General features: G+C 40.3%; 1 protein-coding gene across 2 annotated transcripts in view; it reads left to right on the forward strand.

Moving 5' to 3' along the window:
- Positions 1–19,245, forward strand: part of XYLT1 (xylosyltransferase 1) — a 159,007-nt gene that overhangs the window by 84,184 nt on the left and 55,578 nt on the right. For both annotated transcript variants that reach the window (XM_069870335.1, XM_069870336.1), the window contains exons 3-4: positions 16,180–16,352; positions 16,984–17,186. In XM_069870335.1, the coding sequence (XP_069726436.1) occupies positions 16,180–16,352; positions 16,984–17,186 (376 nt within the window). The remainder of the gene's footprint in view (positions 1–16,179; positions 16,353–16,983; positions 17,187–19,245) is intronic.

Genomic DNA, 19,245 nt, shown 5'->3' on the forward strand with positions numbered 1-19,245 from the left:
TTGTCTTTTCTTAGCCTGTAAATCAAACAGGTTTTCTGCTACTTTCATCCTTGTAGGGTAAACCCAATGCATAAATAAAGTAGCAGAATAATCAAGCTGCCCTCATTCCACATCATTCATCAGCACCAAAAGAGTTCTTTGCAGATTTGACTGCTTTCTTCCTGGTTGCTTATTGATAATGCAGCTCTGGCACATTGAAGTAAGAGATTTCAGCTTCTTATAGGCTGCTGAGAAGAAAATTTTCCATTTCATTTTAGAAAGCACAGCTTTCTTTAGGTTTCTAAACTGAGAGGAAGGGGCTCTGGACTCTGCTTGCTGAATAATGCAGTCTGCTATTATTTGTGTGTATGTCTGTAATATTTTATCGGACTAATTCAAAGCACTCAACAGAAAGAGGTGTGATTTGGAGAAAAGGAGAGGGTAAGCCACGAAGATACCAAATACTTATGGGGTGGAGCAGAACACTTCTTCAAGGTATGGAAATCATAGAATCACTAGGTTGGAAAAGACCTCTCAGATCGTCAAGTCCAACTGTTCCTATCTGCCCCTAAACCATGTCCCCGAGCACCTCACCTACCTGTCTTTTGAACACCTCCAGGGATGGGGACTCATCCACCTCCATGGGCAGCCTGTGCCAGTGCCTGGTGACCTTTTCTGTGAAATGAGAGCATCCTCTCTATAATTTTAAAAAAATGAGAGCTGTAACTAAGCAAATACGGAATTTCATGTGCTCAATATGCGTGTGTGTGCACAGTGACATATAAATGTGTGGCTTGCTTAACTCTCACGTTTTAGGCAGTGCTTTTTTAGACTCAGTGGGTTTGATATAAAGGTTATTGTACCCCAAATTTGTCTTTTTCTTCTGATTTCAGGATTACCAATGACATTGGCTGATGTTGCTTTTCTGTACATTTGCTCTGTCAGTGTGACAAAATTACTGTCATGAGCTATACAAGGTTTAAGAAGCACGTAAGAGCCACTGCACGTGCAGCCCAGACAGCATTTTAATTTGCTGCACCACAGATGACTCCAGTTGCAATAAATTTACTGTGAGTAGACTAATTGCAAAATAACCCTAATTGAGTAGTTATCAGCGAACAACATCCTGTGGAACAAAACTGCTTACAATTAATAGCATTTAAGCCATACGCTGGTATTCTGCAGAACACTAAGATGTAATTACACCGTGTACAGAGATAATATTCTGTTCTGGAAACCATGTTTCCAGCACTACTTTCATTACAAAGCGCCGTTTCAAGATTCAGTACTTGCATTTTAGGCAAAATGAATTTATGAACTAAGTGGTGTGTCTTTCCTCTTCCCTTACTTGTGTAGAGCAGAACCAGCTCTAAGAAAATCAGTAAAACTGTGGTATAGTAAGGAGAAAAATGAGCTTTTGGGATGAACGTATGTTTCCAGTGATTGTCAGATTACCTTTTATTATGGCCACATGTGCAAGTTTAGATAGTTAAAATTGGGATGTAATTAATGAAAAGACACTTCACTTTCAGATTTGTTTTTTGATTTAGACCTAAAATGTCACCACCAGGACACAAGGGGATTGCTGTGGCTGACTTGCTAGAAATTCAGCTCTACTTTTCTTACCATTGCACTTGTCTAAGTGCCTTTACTTAGCAAAATAATGCTGAGTTTTCACAGGAATCCACAGCTGATGAACTGTTATTTTGAGAATGGGAAAGTGTTGTGTCCCAGAAATCCCCCACTAGCTGTGGCTTGAGGCTGCACAGTTTGATTTGAAGTCACTGGCCCAGACTGTGTTACTTTTAAAATAGTTAAGGGGAAAAATCTTGACATTTAATTTCCTCCTCCTGAGCTGGAGCAAAGAATTTTCCTCTTTTGTGGCTTCTAGAAACAGACACCTTAACTGCTTACGGAATTTGTTATAGGATTAAGTATATGGTTAAAGGGAATGCACCCATTTTCAGGCAGGTTTTTGAAAGTGTACATATATTTGGAAATGAAGGTTTCTATCCAGCCAATGGATATTTCCGCGCAGTGAAGTATTTTAAACCATGCTGCTTTAAGACTGAGGGCTTCTATGTGTGCGGTGCGTTACTGTGCTGCGTAATATCATTGAGCTTGACAGTAGCGTGACTAAACAGAAACATACATTTTCATGTTCTCCATCTATTTGTGGGCTGTGATTCATTCTGGGCAATTTACTGAATAGTAGGGAGGAAAAGGGATGTTTAAAGGAAGAATTTACTGCAATATATGTCTTACCCATTTGTACCTTCTTTTTCACACAGGATTAGGTGTGGGTCCTCTGAAAGAATGTCACTAGGCTGTATGTACGTTTGTGAACAGGTCTGAGGATTTATCCCAAAGTCATTCTTTCTGTCCAAGAAAGTTATGTTCTTGGTTGCTTGAATACTACAAGGAGGCTTCAACATCTGGGTCTTTCATTATCTAATGAGAAATACCATTAGATTCAGCTCCATCATTTACAATTAAAAGGCTACAGTTAGCACAAGTTCACATTTTCTTCTCTCTTGATCGCCTTCACACCACAGCAACGCACGAATGTGAAATCTGACAAAAAGTTTTCTGCGATGTTTCCCTTCAGTTTTTATCTGTTTAGTTCAGCAGCTTCAGCCTGGTACGGGACCGCTCTGTGGTGGGTACTGGTTGCTGGCTACTTTAAGAAGAGTCGGTTGTTCAGTCTGCCAGTCGATAGCTTCTGCACTAGAGACCTGGGAAAAGCACAACAGTAACTTGTTCTCTTGATCTGGTAGCTGTGAGCATCTGCTATCTTTGCACCAAAACAAGCCTGTTCCCTTTGTTTCAGGGTGCCTAGGAAGGAAACTGTGATTTTAATTATCATATATTTCAAAGACTGCCTGGTGCTGTATTTTCCACAGTAAATTTCCTAAGGTAACATGACAAAACAGTAATTTTTCATTATGAATCAGCTATCCATGAAAGATTGGATTTAGGTCAGAATTTATTACCCTGCAGAATTGAAGCCAATATTTAACATAATGTCAGCTATCTTGATATTAGGGAATTCTAATGCTTGTGCAATTTTATTCAATGATGAAGTTTATTTGAATCGTGTAGTATATGTGTGGGCAATTTGATGTACAGAGCCTTGAGATGAAAATTGGATAAACATGGAAAATGGTGATTGATTGGTGGAAAGCTGCAATATTGTCTGCCCTGATATACCTTTTATTGTTAAATTATTTATCTAATGCAATCTCCTACACTTTTAGGAGTCTTTAAGTTGGCATTAAATCGATGTTTAAATCTTCACAGTCAGAAAGGCCTCATAACTCGAACTGATAAATATCTTCTAACATATCAGGAGGAATAATGATCCATCTTAATATCTGAAAGTAGGAAAGATATTATTCTTTCCATTTGCTATGAATCCCTGTAGAAGGACTGAGCCATAAACCAGAAGAATTAAGATTAGGAGACAGAAAGAAATATTACAATGAAAAAGTACAGTAGCAGTTTGTCTGGGGAATTGAGAGCAAATTATGTTTGCTTTGAAAGATAAGTCAAAATTTTAACTGGGACTGAGCAGAACAACCTGAGTTGGCATTCACATGCTGGCTGTCCTAGAGGGCACACACAAATCCTTCTAGAAGTCTGTGGGGTGGCTCATTCTTGGAGACAAAGAGAAGGGCCACAATTACTCTGTCTGTAAAGATGTATCGAGCATCTCCTCTTGATGACTAAGCCTACCTGTGACTGATTGTGCTCAGAGTCTAGAATGTACGTGGTGGATCAGTGGAATAGAAACATACGGCCTTGGAAGAGCTGGAAACAAAACCACGGGATGGTATTTTTATATCTGCCTCGGAGCTAGCGCATAAGACTGATCTCGTGCAAATGGCCATCGACACAGCCCACCTAGTATGAAGCTTTGGCGTACTTGTGCTCTGCTCTGCTTGTCCTCTCACATATGTCCTCTTGCCTAGAGTTTGCCTCAATACATAGTAATGATTTTGTATTGCATTGTCCAGAAAACAGTAAAGGTAATTTGGGGTTTTTTCTCATCTGCTGCCTGGATTATTTATTTGGAAGGCAAGATCAGTAAGCAAAACTGAAGCTGTCCTTTTGCTGTCTATATACCAGTTTAAACACTAGAAAGAAATATTAAGTACAGTCAATAGGCTAAAAAATGAAATCCTTATTCAGATGGTAACTAAACATAGTGAAGAGTGAATAGGAGCTGCAAGTTCTTTTCCATCTTAAAGGCGGTGATATCGTTGAATACTAATGGTGGAATTTTCTTTGAATAGTAGGAGGCTTTTTGATTTTTTGAGGTGGAGATGGATAAACAGATCTCCAAATGAGTTTTCATCTTCAAGCATTCCAGATTCGTTTCAACGTGTATTTAAAACTATCCATCTCCAGTAGTGTAAAGCTGCCCTAAATAAACCTTCAAAACTTTGAGTGTGTCCAGTATTTAAGCAAAATGTGAAAATCTTGCCTTATCGCTTAATAATACATTTCAAATCTGGTGAAACATATTTCATAATTTGCATAAATCTTGAGTAGAAATAATTGTGATTTGACAATTTTCATTATCATAGTTGAGAACTGAAAATGATAATTGTTAGCTGGCCTAAATTAGCATAGCTTCATTTGGATAAAGCAGTGAACCGAACCAACCTTGCATTTTTTCTAAAATGCCATCGTCTTCCTTTCAAACAGCATTTGCCTGTGCTGAGGCAAAATGCAGAAAATCCTACATTTCTTCAGATGACTTGTATTCAGCTAGACTGGCAATTGCATAATGCCACACAGTAGGCATTTAGCATCCCTAAATCTTCAGGCTTCAAAGAGCAGTTTCCCCAGTAGTTCAGGCTCCCTACCTGGCTCGTTTATTGCTTTGAACATGCAGACATACTTTTATGCTTCTTAATCATCCATAAAGAAATTCAGCTGTTATTTAAAATGCTCTGTTGGGAAGTTATTAATTAATAATATATCAGCAAGGCAACAAAAGGGCAGGTAAAGATGCAGTTAGAAGTATTTGCTGGGTCTCTGCTGCCTTCAAAATTGTGTTTATGTCTTGTTTCCCCAGGGTTAGCTTATTGGCGTGCCTTGGCTCTGGGTTATCCTCTTCATGCTCCAGGCACTTTCTTTAGAAAACACTGATTGATGCATGAATATGTCCATATTGAAAAGTAAATCAAGATGTGTGTTAGCTTGTTGGTGTGGGTTAACATTATTTCAGTGCCAGAAACAAGTTGGGGACTCACAAGAGGACAACACAAAACCACTGAGAAATCTCTTCGAAATGCAAAAAATTTAAGGCTAATTATAAAAGGGGGAAAAAAAAAATCTGCTTTATATGTTGCTGAAGAGAATTTAACCATTGAGATGTGCGCTTTAACTAACAAATGTGGTTTATAGACAACACTAGCTCCACATATTGACAGAGGTGGTGAGGATCAACCCAGTGCAAGACAGTGAAAACAGCATGTGGGGTCAGCGTTAGACCAGCCGGATGCTGCTGCTTTTGAAGAGAAAGGGTGAATTGTTTGGGGATTTCCTATACCCACTGCTGGCTCAGAGCTGAGCTCTATTTAGCAACATTTTGCTCGCATTTTACTTTCATGCTGATTACGACATTTGCAATGCATCCTATTTTTGTGTTGTAATTGGTAGTCTGGAAAACTTACTTGGTGTGCAAGATTTAATATTAGTTGCTGCTGTCATGCTGACAATGAATTAGCTTTTTGGACTCCATCATATGTTCTCAGCAGGCACATATGTAATTAAAAGGAACACACGTTGGGTTTCATATTAAGACTTAAATTACCTTTGGCAAAAGGTCTCTGTGTTCTTTTGGGATTATACACTCAGGCAATGTAATTATATTGTCAGGTGTAATTGTTATTTTTAAATACTTCTTCATTTAACGTAACATTAACTGTCTCCATGCTGGTTGACTTTTGGATTTGGAGAGTGATTTTGTTCTAATTAAAGGGTAGCTAGCAAATTGGCGTTCTATTTCAGATGTTGTCCTCTAGCTCCATGAAAATTGTCCTGTTGAACAATTAGTAATTGGGTCCTAAGACACAGAATTATTTTACACAGAAAGGAGAAGATGGTACTTACTGTGACAGTAAGGTCAGGGTGGTAAACACACCGCATTTTCTTTTTAGTTTACCTGTTCTAAAATAATTTTCTAAAGTGTTCTAAAGGATTTCCTACTGAGGACATTTCTTGAAGAGGTGTATTTTCTCTGGGTTTCTTCTTTTAATGTGGAACTTTATGGTAACGTTAGAAACTTCTTCCAGCAGTACCAGTAAATCAAATGGAAACATAAAAAGAGAAGGGGTTGTTTAATGTGAGTAAGCTAGGATAGTTAAATAGTAACCTAGCTTTGATAGGAAGTATAATGGTTTCTTCTTAACCTTAAAAATATTGAGTGTTCTCAATAAATTCTGTGCACCCCCTGAGTAGGCAGCACAGCCTGCATGCCGCAGTTGGTTTCATAGACGACGAGGCTGACGCTGGATGTTTTGAAGTAAACGCGTTTTGGCAGCGGCATGATGCTTCTAGTCATGTGATTTTGTTTTAGGTAATTCTGGGGGGAGTAGGGAGTTGGACTCAATGGTTCTTATGGGTCCCTTCCAACTCAAGCTATTCTATTTTACTGTGATTCTATAATATGGGAAGAAAGATTTTTCCGACTCTAGAAATAAATACTCCAACTGATTAGGTATGAAGACAGTTCAACAACAGGGTTTAAAGCAAGGTTATAGCAAAACCAGCTGAGTGGTAAAATGAGGCCTGGGGAGAATCAGCTAAATAATCATGATGTTGCCTTGGGACACAATAAGTTATATACCACTGCAAACTCTTCTGAGCGTGCTCAAGGCTACTTTAGCCTGTATGGGGGCCAGTTGGTGAGTTCTGCCCTGTCGGCCTCACAGAGGAAAGGGAGAGAATAAGTGGTGTGTGTATGGATAAACACTGCTTTCTAGCAGTGCTGTCTTGGGTACTAATATGAAGAGATTTCTCATCATTCTTTTAATGTCAAAATAGAGATATTAGAAAAGAAATTATCCTTAAAGGAAATTGTAGCTTGGTTGTGTTTGATTCTCTTACCTAAAACAGGATTGTTAAGGAAGCTCGGAGTTAATCTGCATTTATATAGATCAAGAATTCTTCAGAGCTGGAACATGAGCAAATTGAGCACAATTTGGCTCAAGACATGCTAATTCTCTTTTTGATACTAATTTTACACTGTCGATTTTCCATTGATTTCGGATGGGTGACTCCTGCTGCATAGCAGGAGATGAGCTGAAATAAATTCAGATGATGAACTGAAAAGAGCTCCTTGCCTTAAAAAGTAGTATCTGTCCTTAGCTACAATTAAAAATAACCTTTGAGGGATTTTAGCTTTTAAGCTGTGAGAAGGATGGGTTCCTGGTAGTCCATAGCCACACAGAGGCATCTGTAGCAGCTGCTGCAATAATAATTGGAGACCTTGCTGTCACTGGAGAGCTCCATGGTTCCTGATTATCCTGTGCTGAAATCTTGTACCTGTCTGTACTTGAGGTGCAAGCGTTACTCATCCTACCTTTTCAGATAGTGAAGTATATACCTATTTTTGCAACAAATCTCTTTGGGCTTTTTTCTCCTGTCTCTATTTCCCTTTCCACCTTTGCCTCCTCCTCTTCCTGAGGATGCTTAAAGTATTATTTACGAGAAGGAAAATCACCCTACATGCTGATTTAGTTGCTGCTGTTTAGGTGCTTGGTGCCTGAGGGCTGTGGGGCACTTGCTCTTCTCTCTGGGACTCCGAGTCGATGGCAACTGATGACAGCCACGGAGCCTCTCGGTGGTTACTGCTATGCTCTGCCAATATTTCTTACTTTCCCCGGTCTGTTTTTTAAATAAACATGCCATTTCACAATCTGTGAGATGTTTCTTGTCTTTCACACTTCTGCGTCTCCTAAATTACTTTTGCTTAGTAGTTTTGCTGCCAGTTGATGATTTTTTATGTCCCACTATACCACAAAAGCCAAGTTGTGAATTTGTTTAGTTTGGGTTCCTTCTTTTTCGAGGAGGAGGAACTGAATTACATCAGAATACAAGATTTTATTTATTTTTTTTTAAGCCTCCTGTTGTGATAGGGATGGTCAAATAGCTTGTGTATGAGTGAGCAGGTGGCAGCAAAAAAATCCAATTATATTGGGAGCCAATGCTACTGAATTACATCTAGAGCTTCAAAGCATTTTTTAGCACTTGCTTTATCTAATTAAAATGCACAACTACTTGGATATGTGCCCTGTCTCATAGTATGCAGCACCAATAAGTTATTCCTGGAGATCCACACTAATACATCATGCCAAACACCCCAAACTGGGTGGTGTGGGGTAAGATGTGCAGAAGCAGAGCCTCTCTGAAGGCTCCTGAAGGTCCTGCTGAAATCCTGCCAGCACATGTGTGGCAGCGTTGGGATGGCAGGATCAGTCCCAGCTCTAGTAAACGGAGTGTACCTGGTGCCAAATTTAGTGCCTCGAACCGCTAGCAGGAAGCGGGGATTTGCAGAATGGGAAGACAGACTGAGGAGCAGAGCTGAAATAATTCTAGAAATAATATCCGTTGTTACTTTTGTCTGTGGTAGGTCAGCATTACTTTTCTTTTTTTAAAACATTGTATAGATATTCGTGTTTTGTGATATGGAGCGGGCTCTGTCAAAGCAGCTTCTTGACATCCAAGGGCATCATGGCTTTGTTAAAATCTGAGAGAAGTTAATAGCTCTAGTTTATAAATTATGATATTATTGCAAGAATGTATTTCACACGCAGATTCTCCCTAGGTGCTTTTAACAGCAAGTCAATTTAAGTCAATAAAATGACATTTTCTGCACAATGGGATTTTTTAAACAACAAAACTGAATGTCTAGTGAAACACAGAAAAATTGTTTTATTTTGCTTTTGTTGAACATTTTCCATTGCCAGCAATTTGATTTTTGTTTGTTTTCCTCTAATGGTGTGTTAATGAGATCTTTTCATACTGCAGTGGGGCAATAGAGTGAAAGTCCTTTATTTTAGCAACAAGTTTATTACGTTCTTTCTTTCTGTTCTCTACCCATAAATGTAAGTGTGAATATATATCCTTGTGAAAACCAATCCAAGTAATTTTCATGAGAACATTTAAAAAGTCAAGCTCAGTTAACAAGCAGTAAATTGTTCCTTCCTTGCGAAACATCACATTAGGAATTATTTTACATGTTGGTTCAGAGGGATGAATGTTAAAAGGCCAGCGCCCGCACTTCCCAAGGCTGTAGTCCGCTCGCTCTTATTAGTGATGGTTCTGAGTAACTGAAATGGGGACTTAGAATTCTATCTTCATCGCCACGTGTGTGTTTAATTATATATGGTTTTGAATGAAAAGAGATGATAATATCTCAGATCTCTCTTGTGTGTGGCAAGCTTGCTTTTGAAACGCTGGGAATAGTCGCCCTGGCTCGTGTGAGGGACGCGTGGCCGCTGGGGCCGGGGCAGGGCAGGGTGGAAGGCAGAGAGGGCAGTTAGCAGCTCTCCTGTAAAGGTTCTGCTCACACAGAACCTGTCACAATGAAGTGTGGAATTCAAGATATGATTTTCAAGGGACCCTAATTGGATTAGAGGGATTTTAGTAAAGATACGTTGGCTATGAAATGTTTAGAGGATTAATGCCCAGTGGTTTTTTCTTCTTAAACCTTCTTGACTAATCCCTCTTGATCAGAAGCAGCTTCTGGAAAGCTATCTAGGCAGGTAGGAGAGCCCAGCCCTACCTTTGCAATCTCCAGGAAGAGAGATGTAGATTGTAATACGCAGTATATAGATCAAAATCCTCCACTTTAATTAAATCCAGAGTGCTTATTGTCACTAGTGCCTCTTCTTTCTAAAAATGCACGTACTTACCTCTGGAACGTTTTCCAGGTTAATCAAAATTTTGCTGTATTAAGGTGGCCTGTGTGAGAACAAGCATCCATCCTTCTGTGTTTTGACCTGCCCAAGTATGTCAAAATCCAGCTGAAGTACTGCAGAGTTATTTATTATTCAAATGCTGTTGTAACTCAGCATACCACGTGAGTAATCTTTTGAAGTCTGACAAAGGAACCAGTGTTAATTTCTTAGAGGCAAGTCTGTTTGCTGTTGGAAATGTCATGATATAATTTTGTTGCGTTTCTCTGCTTGACAAGTAATATACTAAAAGAAGATTGGTTGTCTTTTTCTTCTGTGTTGGGTAAAATTATACACGCTCACCCTTTAAGTATCATAGCGAGCTTTTTTGAAGTATGAGAACTGATCAACGATAATTCGTGTGCTACTTCTGGAACAAATGAGAAGTATTTTATATGGGAAGTGTGAGGTCGTCAGGGTAGGTTATGTACTTACAAATTTGAATTACACGGATTTAACTTGTTTAATGCACATAATACAGAGAAAAGTAAAATGATCCTATAGATTAGGGCCAATATTAAAGGAAGGCATGGGTCTTTGAAAAGTATTTAGTCCTCTAATTCCTGTCTAATTGTTTCCATTTCTGCCCACCAAAAGGACTTTGTCACCTGAGGAGCCTTCAAGTGGGTGACAAGCTGGGGAAGCTCAAGCAGGGGGACTGGAAGTGTCCTGGCCTTGCTGGGAGCACCAGCTGAGCTGAGCCACGGGAGCTGCAGAGCTGGAAGTGAATCTGCTGACACTGGAGCACGTGTCCTCTATAGCACTGGTTTTGCTGACCAGAGGTAGCAAGAAATCACAGATGCTTTAGGGGAAAGCTTGCAGAAACTGAATGGCCACACTTCTGCAGCTTTCTTGCTCAGGAGATTTGCTTCGAGTCATTTGGGAATTCCATTGCTTAGCAATATCCTTTGAGATAAACCAGGCGGGTTCAGGGGTTACTGCTGGGGTTTGTCTTTAGCTGGTTGGTTTCCATGAGTTTCAACTGTGAGCTGGGGGATCCCACTCTGAATGGGCTGCTGGTTAGTCCTGAGAGCCAAGCTGGAAAAACATCTCTTTTATTAGAGCATTTTCTTAGGGCTGTAATGGTACAGCTACCTGTAGATAGTAGTCAGTCTTGGTTTTTGTAGTTACCAGGAGTGTTACCTCCCAAAATGTTGTTGAACTAATGTATAATATGCAAGGGGAGTGAATAGTCTTTGCAAGGAGTATTTGTCTGTTGTTGGATCTGTTTTATATTACCTCTCTGAAGTTCAGTAATGCCACTGAATATAGTAAAAATAACCTAACACTCACTTAGAAGGCATTTTGTATTCACCCTAATAACACTGATCGTGATGTGCTAATTGGCTGTTAATTGATATGATAAATATTATTATTAGGAAATTCATTCTAATTCAACATTAATTAATTTACTGCTGCTTTTGAGTGTTATTTATTCATGAGAGTCAGTGGGAAAAGGGAGAAAATGCTTGGCTAACACACTCCAGCAAAACTACAAATAATTTAGATTTGTCTCCCAGGACTGCTGCTATTTCCATAATTAGAATAGGCAGAAAAGCAAGCTTGTTACTGAGGTTATTGGCCTGCTTAGATAAGTATCGCAGTAAATTAAGTTTAGTGTGTGTTGAAAGTGCAGTATAACAGTATCTGATAATTAGTTGGTCATTTGCAAATCATAAAAATGGTTGCAGTTCCTACACGAGACTGGCTGCAAGAGACAAGGAAGTTTTTGGTTTAAATGTGGCAGGTTGCTTCAAACCAAAAGCTGCCTGGTTTTGTTTGAAATGTAGTGGATATCAATGTGCTGTTGCAGCACACGCGCATGTACGTGCATACACAGAGCCTGCAGTTCTGTATCGAGATTGGTTTGGAACAGTCTTGTCTTATCCCAACTGCTTTCATGGATTTTGTAATTAAAAAAAAAAAATCTGTCTTTGTTCTTGAGGTTCTTGCATTTCTTCATTTGCAGTCAATCCTCCAGATCATGTCAAAAATAACCATGAAGTTTTCTAGTGCAGGGCATTTTTCTGGATTTTCTTAACAGATGATACCTGCCCCAGTGAATTCTTGAGTGAGTCTTGGAAGTGGTGCGTGCGGCAAGAATGTTAAAGAGCTATAGCAGAAGGACGATAAAGCTGGAAATGTTGGGTTGGAAATGTTTTCTTTCAAATTCCAAACCAGAAAATTATCTTTTTTTCTTCTTGGGGAAAACATAGAAACAATTCGTCTTGTTATGATGCAGCTCTGAATATGAAACAGTTGTACATGTGTCCTCTATCTTCACGACTTCCTTCTTTCATGCACTTTAGTTTTCTATTCATGGACAAGGTGGAAATCTCTCCAGTACGGGGGTTACAGCAGAACTCAACCCAAATCTGTAATGATAGTGAGTTTGCCTTTTTATATGAAATTCTGCAGGGATGCAGAGCACAAATACGGGTATCCACAAAAAGGTGGGCTGAGCAGCACACGTGATTTTGGTTAATGCATACACTGACACCACTGGCCACACGGAGCTGTGGGTATCACAGACGCATCCTGCTCCCTGCAAGGCCCTCGCCCGCGTTCCTGTGCCTCTAAGTGGCATGAGCTGATTATGTTCAGCATTTCAGGGAGTCAGCACCTTTGTGTGCCGGCTGAACTGAGCACACCTACTGCCCGGGTCAAACTGGGGCTGGGTTTCAACTCCAGCGAAACAAATGAAGTTCCTGATGAAGATAATTAACGTGATTGGTCATACATCTGGCGTCTTTCACTGGGTTTTAAGTTGCTCAGCAAAGTAGGAGAGGTGAAATCGTCCGAGATGATCTATGCAACTGTCTCCAGGGCACAGGAACTCAAGGAGGATGTTAATGGTTTACAAAATGAAATGTCAGTGGTTATGTTCTGTAGTTTTTCTTAAACTTGCTGTTACCCATGTTTTTATCTCTGAGTTGGCATTCAGCACTTTGGATGAAATGTCAGAAATTATGCTGCCATTGAGAAGTGGATATTCAACTTTTTTTTGCAGTGGAGTTTTATCTCAACAACCCTGCTCTAGTATTTTTCATTCTCAGGCTCTACCATGAATTACAGAAGCAATTTCTGATCCTCTGTAAGTTCATATGATCAAGTAACCCATAAGCAAAAATCAATGCCAGGTAGGCAGGAAGCAGCGACACATAATTTACAACCACTCAATGACTAGTCCACTTAACATTAAAGAGACAGATTTCAGTAATGTTCTCTCCATGCTGAGCAGAAGCCCTCGCCTGGAACAAAGGGGCTGCTGACGTGGGCACTCGGAGTCTGCTCTAATCACTTCAGAGGGTGACAGTGTAAGCACAGGGCAGTCTGAGGAAAAGAGCCACTGCCTCACAGCTGGACAATTCCTTCCAGGAGATCCCTGGGAGTTTCTCTACAGTGGGTTTGTGGACTGCGAAGCAGCTCTGCATCCCTGCAGAATTTCATATAAAAAGGGAAACTCACTGACATTACAGATCTGGGTTGAGTTCTGCCATTTTAACAATGCAAAACTGGTTTTGCTCGAACTAAAATGGAGAACTTTTTCAGACAAAAACCAAACCTAGAAACTTTCAACCTGCTGTGTTGTTATGAATTGTGAGCAATTGAAAAGAAGGAGTTTATAGTGGAAATCTTGAGTTCAGCATCTACCATTCAGCTGGCTGCTTCAGAAATGGTCCGGTGAAGGGAATGGGGCTGCTCCTGTGAGCTTAGGTAGGGACTGCAGAGCTCTGCCTCTTCTGAGTGATTATGGCTAGTGCTCCCGCTGTAATAACAGAGCTTCTGATTGCATTTTTGGATGTAAAAGCTGTAAATAGTGTGCTGAACTACACAGCAATAACTCTTCTGATGTCCTCTATCTTTATTCACGCTACCAAGGCAGAGTACACGTATCACACAGCTCTGTTCAGATGAAGTCAGCAGCATCCAGGTATCTCTGTGCAGAGATGTTCTGTTGAATGGCCGGGGCAATACCAAGCTGAGGATAAAATTGATGGATTGATATAGAAAAAGTAATATGGTTTGCAAAATTCATTAAAAGATTGCTTCATGCTGCCAGAGAAGTCTGATGATCTCATTAATTAGCAATAGAAGTAAAAGATTAGCAGGTTGGCTCCGAGTTACACTGGTGGATGATTGAGCGTAACATGACACCACAAAAAATATTAAAATGATTGCACTATATGTATTATTCTGGCACTTGGTAATACTGCAGTAGTAGAAGATTAAACTCTTTATTGATTTCTCTGGGGTCTACAAAGTGCAAGTAGGAATTGCGCTAGAGCTGAGGTTCTCCCGTTACCTGCAAAAACAGATGTGCCTGTACACGTTAATGTCATTCCTGACATGCTTCGAGCACGAAGCCACAAGGGCAATTTCTGCTTTTCTCCATAGGTTTATGGAAGGCTCTGGGTCACAGAGCAGAATGCCACGTTTTGGTTTCAGTGTAGGATAGCAAAGTAAATGCCCTTTGATACTAGGGCTACAAAAAATTTGGTTCGAGCTATTTAGATCTTGGGATGGTTTACAGAGTTCTGAAGTCCCGTTTTATTTTTTAGTAAGTGGATCCTCAGTTGACTGTTTCTTGCCAATTTAATCTTCTTTGCAAACCAGGCTGGTTCTTTATCAGTGGAGTAGTCTGCAAAATAGAGGGTGCTAATCAGCCACAGATTAAAACCAGGGAAGCAGCACTATATGCAGCAGAAGTAACAGATATTCTGACATATGGAAAGAATGCAACGTTCTTACCTTCGTGAAATTCCAGGCAACCAAGAATAGGATTAGATTAAAGAAGCAGGTGGAAAATGGGGCTGTAAAAACCTGAATCTAAAAGAGAAGCAAGGAAAGAACAGGTGGAAAAAGAGGGTTAGGGTAGGAAAATAGCAGAGAGGAAAACAAGTTGCTACAGGAATTCATTAGAGAAACCTGATGAAGTGAACTGACATTTCAGATGAAAATTTGGGAGGATTTTATTCACATTAATTGCAAGATAAATGATAGTGTGGGTATTGAAAGCAAGTTAGTTTAAAATAAAAAACCCACGATATGGCTATTTTACATTCCCCTCACCTTCTACATATCATTGTAGAAAGCCACTAATTTTAGAAGAGAGGTATCCAAAAATGTAATGAGAGCCACTAAAAATATTTGAGTCCAGAGATGGGAAATCAGAGCAGTTTAGAAGAAAAATGGTTTGTTTTAGCAGTTGCAATTGCCCTTCATTCCCCTGCCAGTTCTCCTTGCAAGCAGGTTCTCTGTTCCACGGTCCTTTTCTGTCCCTGGTGCTGTGCAGAAGCCCTGAGCTCGTGTGTTGGGAAGCGCTTCAGCTGTGCGGGAGAAACAGTAGAACTGAGCAGGTTTTTGTGTTCAGGTTTTTGCATTGAAGAGCTGTTACGCAAACCCAGAACAAAGCACTTAAAATTCCTGAGTAAAGATGTCCCTCCAGTTCTTCAGTTAATCAGTACATCCTGTCTTAACCTTACATCGTGGTTTGCTTTACAAAATGGAGACCAGAAATTCCTCCTTTAAAATAAAAATGAACATAAATTTTAAATAAGATTGTAAAAGTCTCTCTCCTACACGAAGAAGTGAAGATACGCAGGTTGTGATTTAACTGTTCCAGGTTACATCTGCTGTCAGAAACAAACGCTCAGTCAAGAGAATCCTCAGCAGCTGCTGAAGTATCAGAGTTTCACCAGCTTCTCAGAAGAGCTGTGCTGATCACAAGAGCAAGTTCCTATTGATAAATGGGGGTTAGGAGGGTGTTGGACTCGATGATCCGGTGGGTCTCTTCCAACCTGGTTATTCTATGTTTCTATGATTTCTCGGGGAGCAGGGAGAAAGTTGACCTTGCATTTTTTGAATATTTTGAACAGTGCTTAGAAGACTCGAGGCGATGCTTTTGAAGGTGCAGATGTGCATACGAGGTAGAGCTTGGTCTGACTCAGAAACATTTGGGGTACATATCCGTGTTTATGCAGCCTCGTCCAGGTAGAGCCGTGCAGGCAGGACTGCAGGGCTGGGGCCCATGGGGCGATGACCCTGTGTGGTGACAGAGGAGATGGGGGTATGATCTTGATGGCACACAGCCTGGCACCCCTCATGAGTTCTCACCTTCCCTTAGAAACTGCTTTTGAAGAAAAAGCCAGCGTCAAATGTGTACTGCTCTCTGCAAACCTGCCTTGTGGATACACTCAGAGTTGTCCTGTGTTTTGTTTTCAAACAGGAAAAGCCAACAACAATGTACAGTGGGATGAGGACTCCGTAGAATACATGCCAGCCAACCCAGTCAGGATCGCATTTGTCTTGGTTGTTCATGGCAGAGCTTCTCGGCAGCTCCAACGCATGTTTAAGGCTATTTACCATAAAGACCATTTTTATTACATTCATGTTGACAAGGTAATATATCACTGGTTATAAATTGCCTGTCTTGCCATCTGTCAGTCTACCCATCTTCGTCATCTTCCTCATCTTCTCTTTACCTCTGCTGCACGGTGTGCACGTCACTTTTTGTCTCTCCATCTGTTGTATGTTTGGAGCCTCTTTTTTTTTTTTCCTTTTATCTTCTTTATGTAACAGCCTTCATTTCTCCTTATATGTTTATGAGTATCTTTCTGTGTCTGTTGTACATTTAGTTAACAGTAATTGATAAGTTGACGCAGGCTGACAGTGGAGGCCCACTGGTTGGAGAGCTGACCTGAGGTGTCTTAGGACAGTTAATTTACTTCATACTGTAAAAGAGGTAGTGACGGTCACCTCCTTTATGATAAAGTCCTTTGGGATCTACCGGTGACAAATGATAAATAAGAGCTAGTTACTCTTATTAATGATTACTGTAGTTTTAATAAAAAGAACAAAAGAGGCGGCTCTGTACGTTTCCAAAGGAGCATTTAGCAAAAGAAGGCTGTGCGCCGTAGGAAGGGAAGGCAGCGCTCAGCGCGTCAGGCAGCGGAGTTGGTGGTTGGTGAATGGAGAGAGGCCCAGCTTTGGACACAGTAACTTGAATGTATTACTTTTTTCTCCTGTAAAGCGATCCAATTACTTGCACCGGCAAGTGCTCCAGTTTGCCAACCAGTACCCAAATGTGAGAGTCACTTCTTGGAGAATGGCAACTATCTGGGGAGGAGCAAGTCTTCTGTCCACCTACCTGCAGACCATGAGGGACTTAATGGAGATGAATGACTGGCCATGGGATTTCTTCATTAACCTCAGTGCTGCTGACTACCCAATCAGGTACAATGAGCATTTTAAGAATGTTTATGTTTTTCTCCTAAAGGAGATAATGTATTGAAGGATATAAGGGATGACGTGTCCATGCTGTGCTGCAAGAAGCAGAGGTCAGAGGGGCAGTGCCTTTTGTCTTAGAGCAGAAGACTCCTCTTGGTGAGGCTGGTGTCTAGCAGCCAGACTGTAGCCGAGGAGATGATGCCCCTGCTGTAGCCTGTGTTTCTGCTGCTTATCTAGGAGGAACCGTGGCTGCAAGCAGGCTAGCAGCACTGGTTTTTCACTCTTACCGAGGAAGCAGGGGCTGCTGTATTTAGTTGTTATTTCCAGCAAGGGGTGCCTGCAAGAGAGAATGAGCACCAACCATTGCCTGAATATCTGTATTCTGCTGCTATCAGGCAAAGAACGTCATGTATCACCACATGACAAGGCTTGTGATTCCAAGCAAAATTACATTCTTTCAGGATTTACATAACCCAGGTCTCACATCTGCATTCCATAAGATTTATTATATTGTGCAAAAGTAGATAGTATGTAAAAATGAAATAACAATTATAAAACAAACAAACAGAAACAACAACAGTCTGTCCACGCCCCCCAATCAATCAAAAATCAAACCCCTAAAAGACCCAACCCCCCCTCCAAGAACAAATGTCCTTAAACTGTTGGGTTTAGGCTATAAGAATCATAAAGAACAGGAAGAGAGAAAATTCTCCTTGTGACTTCTGTTTCCCTGAATGTTGAAATGAATTGATAAAAGAGGAGGTAACTTTCTTGGGCAATTCTTTGATGAGCGATGACATAACATGCTCTTAATACTCATAGAAGTGAAATACATTAGGTTCTTTCACTGCCTTTCACTGATAAGGTTTCCGCAAGATCTCTCTCAAATTATGGGCACCTTCCTGAAGCTGCTACTCAGACAGAAATCCCCACTGAAGTGAAAAATGAAAAAACCCCATGAGCGTATGTCTTAGGAAGGGTTTTCTAGAAATGTCAAAAGGCTTTATTGCCAGTACCCATTTCTAAGTACTGAGAGGCAACACATTTTGGCTTGAAATATTAGAGAAGAGCACAAGAGTCGCAGAGATTGCATTGATTTGAATTAAGAAATCACAATATTTCACATTGCCTCTGATTTAAATTCTTTTGGTGTCCAAAAGGAAAACACCTAGCAGTTTTGACATACTGTCTATGCTTGGAAGAGAGACTATGTAGTTCTCTGTATATCTCTTGGGAAAAGCTAGCTTGTTATTCCCCATCCTTCACTGTCCTGGTGAGGAATGCTAGACTGATGGTAAAAAGTAGAGTAATCCAAGACCATAAAGGAAGACATAGGTGATGGCACTTTGAATTAAGTAAGATAAATTGTAGGAGAATAATTTCTGAAGGTCTAATATAATTGTACTTCCAGCAGATGTACCTTGTGTTGTTGAATCCTCCCTAAACATCATGTAATGCTGAAGCCATGATCTGTGATAGTGTCAACTGCTCTTAGTTCCTTGTGGAACAAATCAAAGCACAAAGCCAAATGGGATCAGTCACAAGATTTGTTAAGTAGACTGTAGTCAGTTTGGTGCTAATGGATTCTTTGTAATAATGCTGTGGTATCTTGCAGTCATTCAACCTCTAAACAAGTGCTGTTCAGCTGGAAAAATTCCACACACTCATTTCTTCATGAGGGAAATCCTTGAAGCTTGTGCTTCTCTATTGCAGCAGCTGCTTGGTGGGCTCTCAGCAACTGGGCAGGCGTCTAAACGCTCACTTCCCTTTCTGTCAGAAGTGCTCTTTTACCAGAACTGATGGAAATACACTTCCTCTCCATACCAGTCACTTCAACAAAAAAATAAAACGGCTTTTTCAGTGCTGCAACTTTAATGACAGTGATTTATAAGTACTGTTAATTTTTTTTTTTAAATATGGAATATTAAAGCTATAAACCCTGAAAAACATTATCTCATCAAATGTATAAATGAGTCCATTTCATTTTTGTAGTGGAGAAGCTATAAATCAATATTCTTTATCATCTTTGGGAAGGTATTACCTCTCTATATGCTCCCTAGATAGC

The sequence above is a fragment of the Phaenicophaeus curvirostris genome, chromosome 16, assembly GCF_032191515.1.
Source record: "Phaenicophaeus curvirostris isolate KB17595 chromosome 16, BPBGC_Pcur_1.0, whole genome shotgun sequence".
NCBI lineage: Eukaryota > Metazoa > Chordata > Aves > Cuculiformes > Cuculidae > Phaenicophaeus > Phaenicophaeus curvirostris.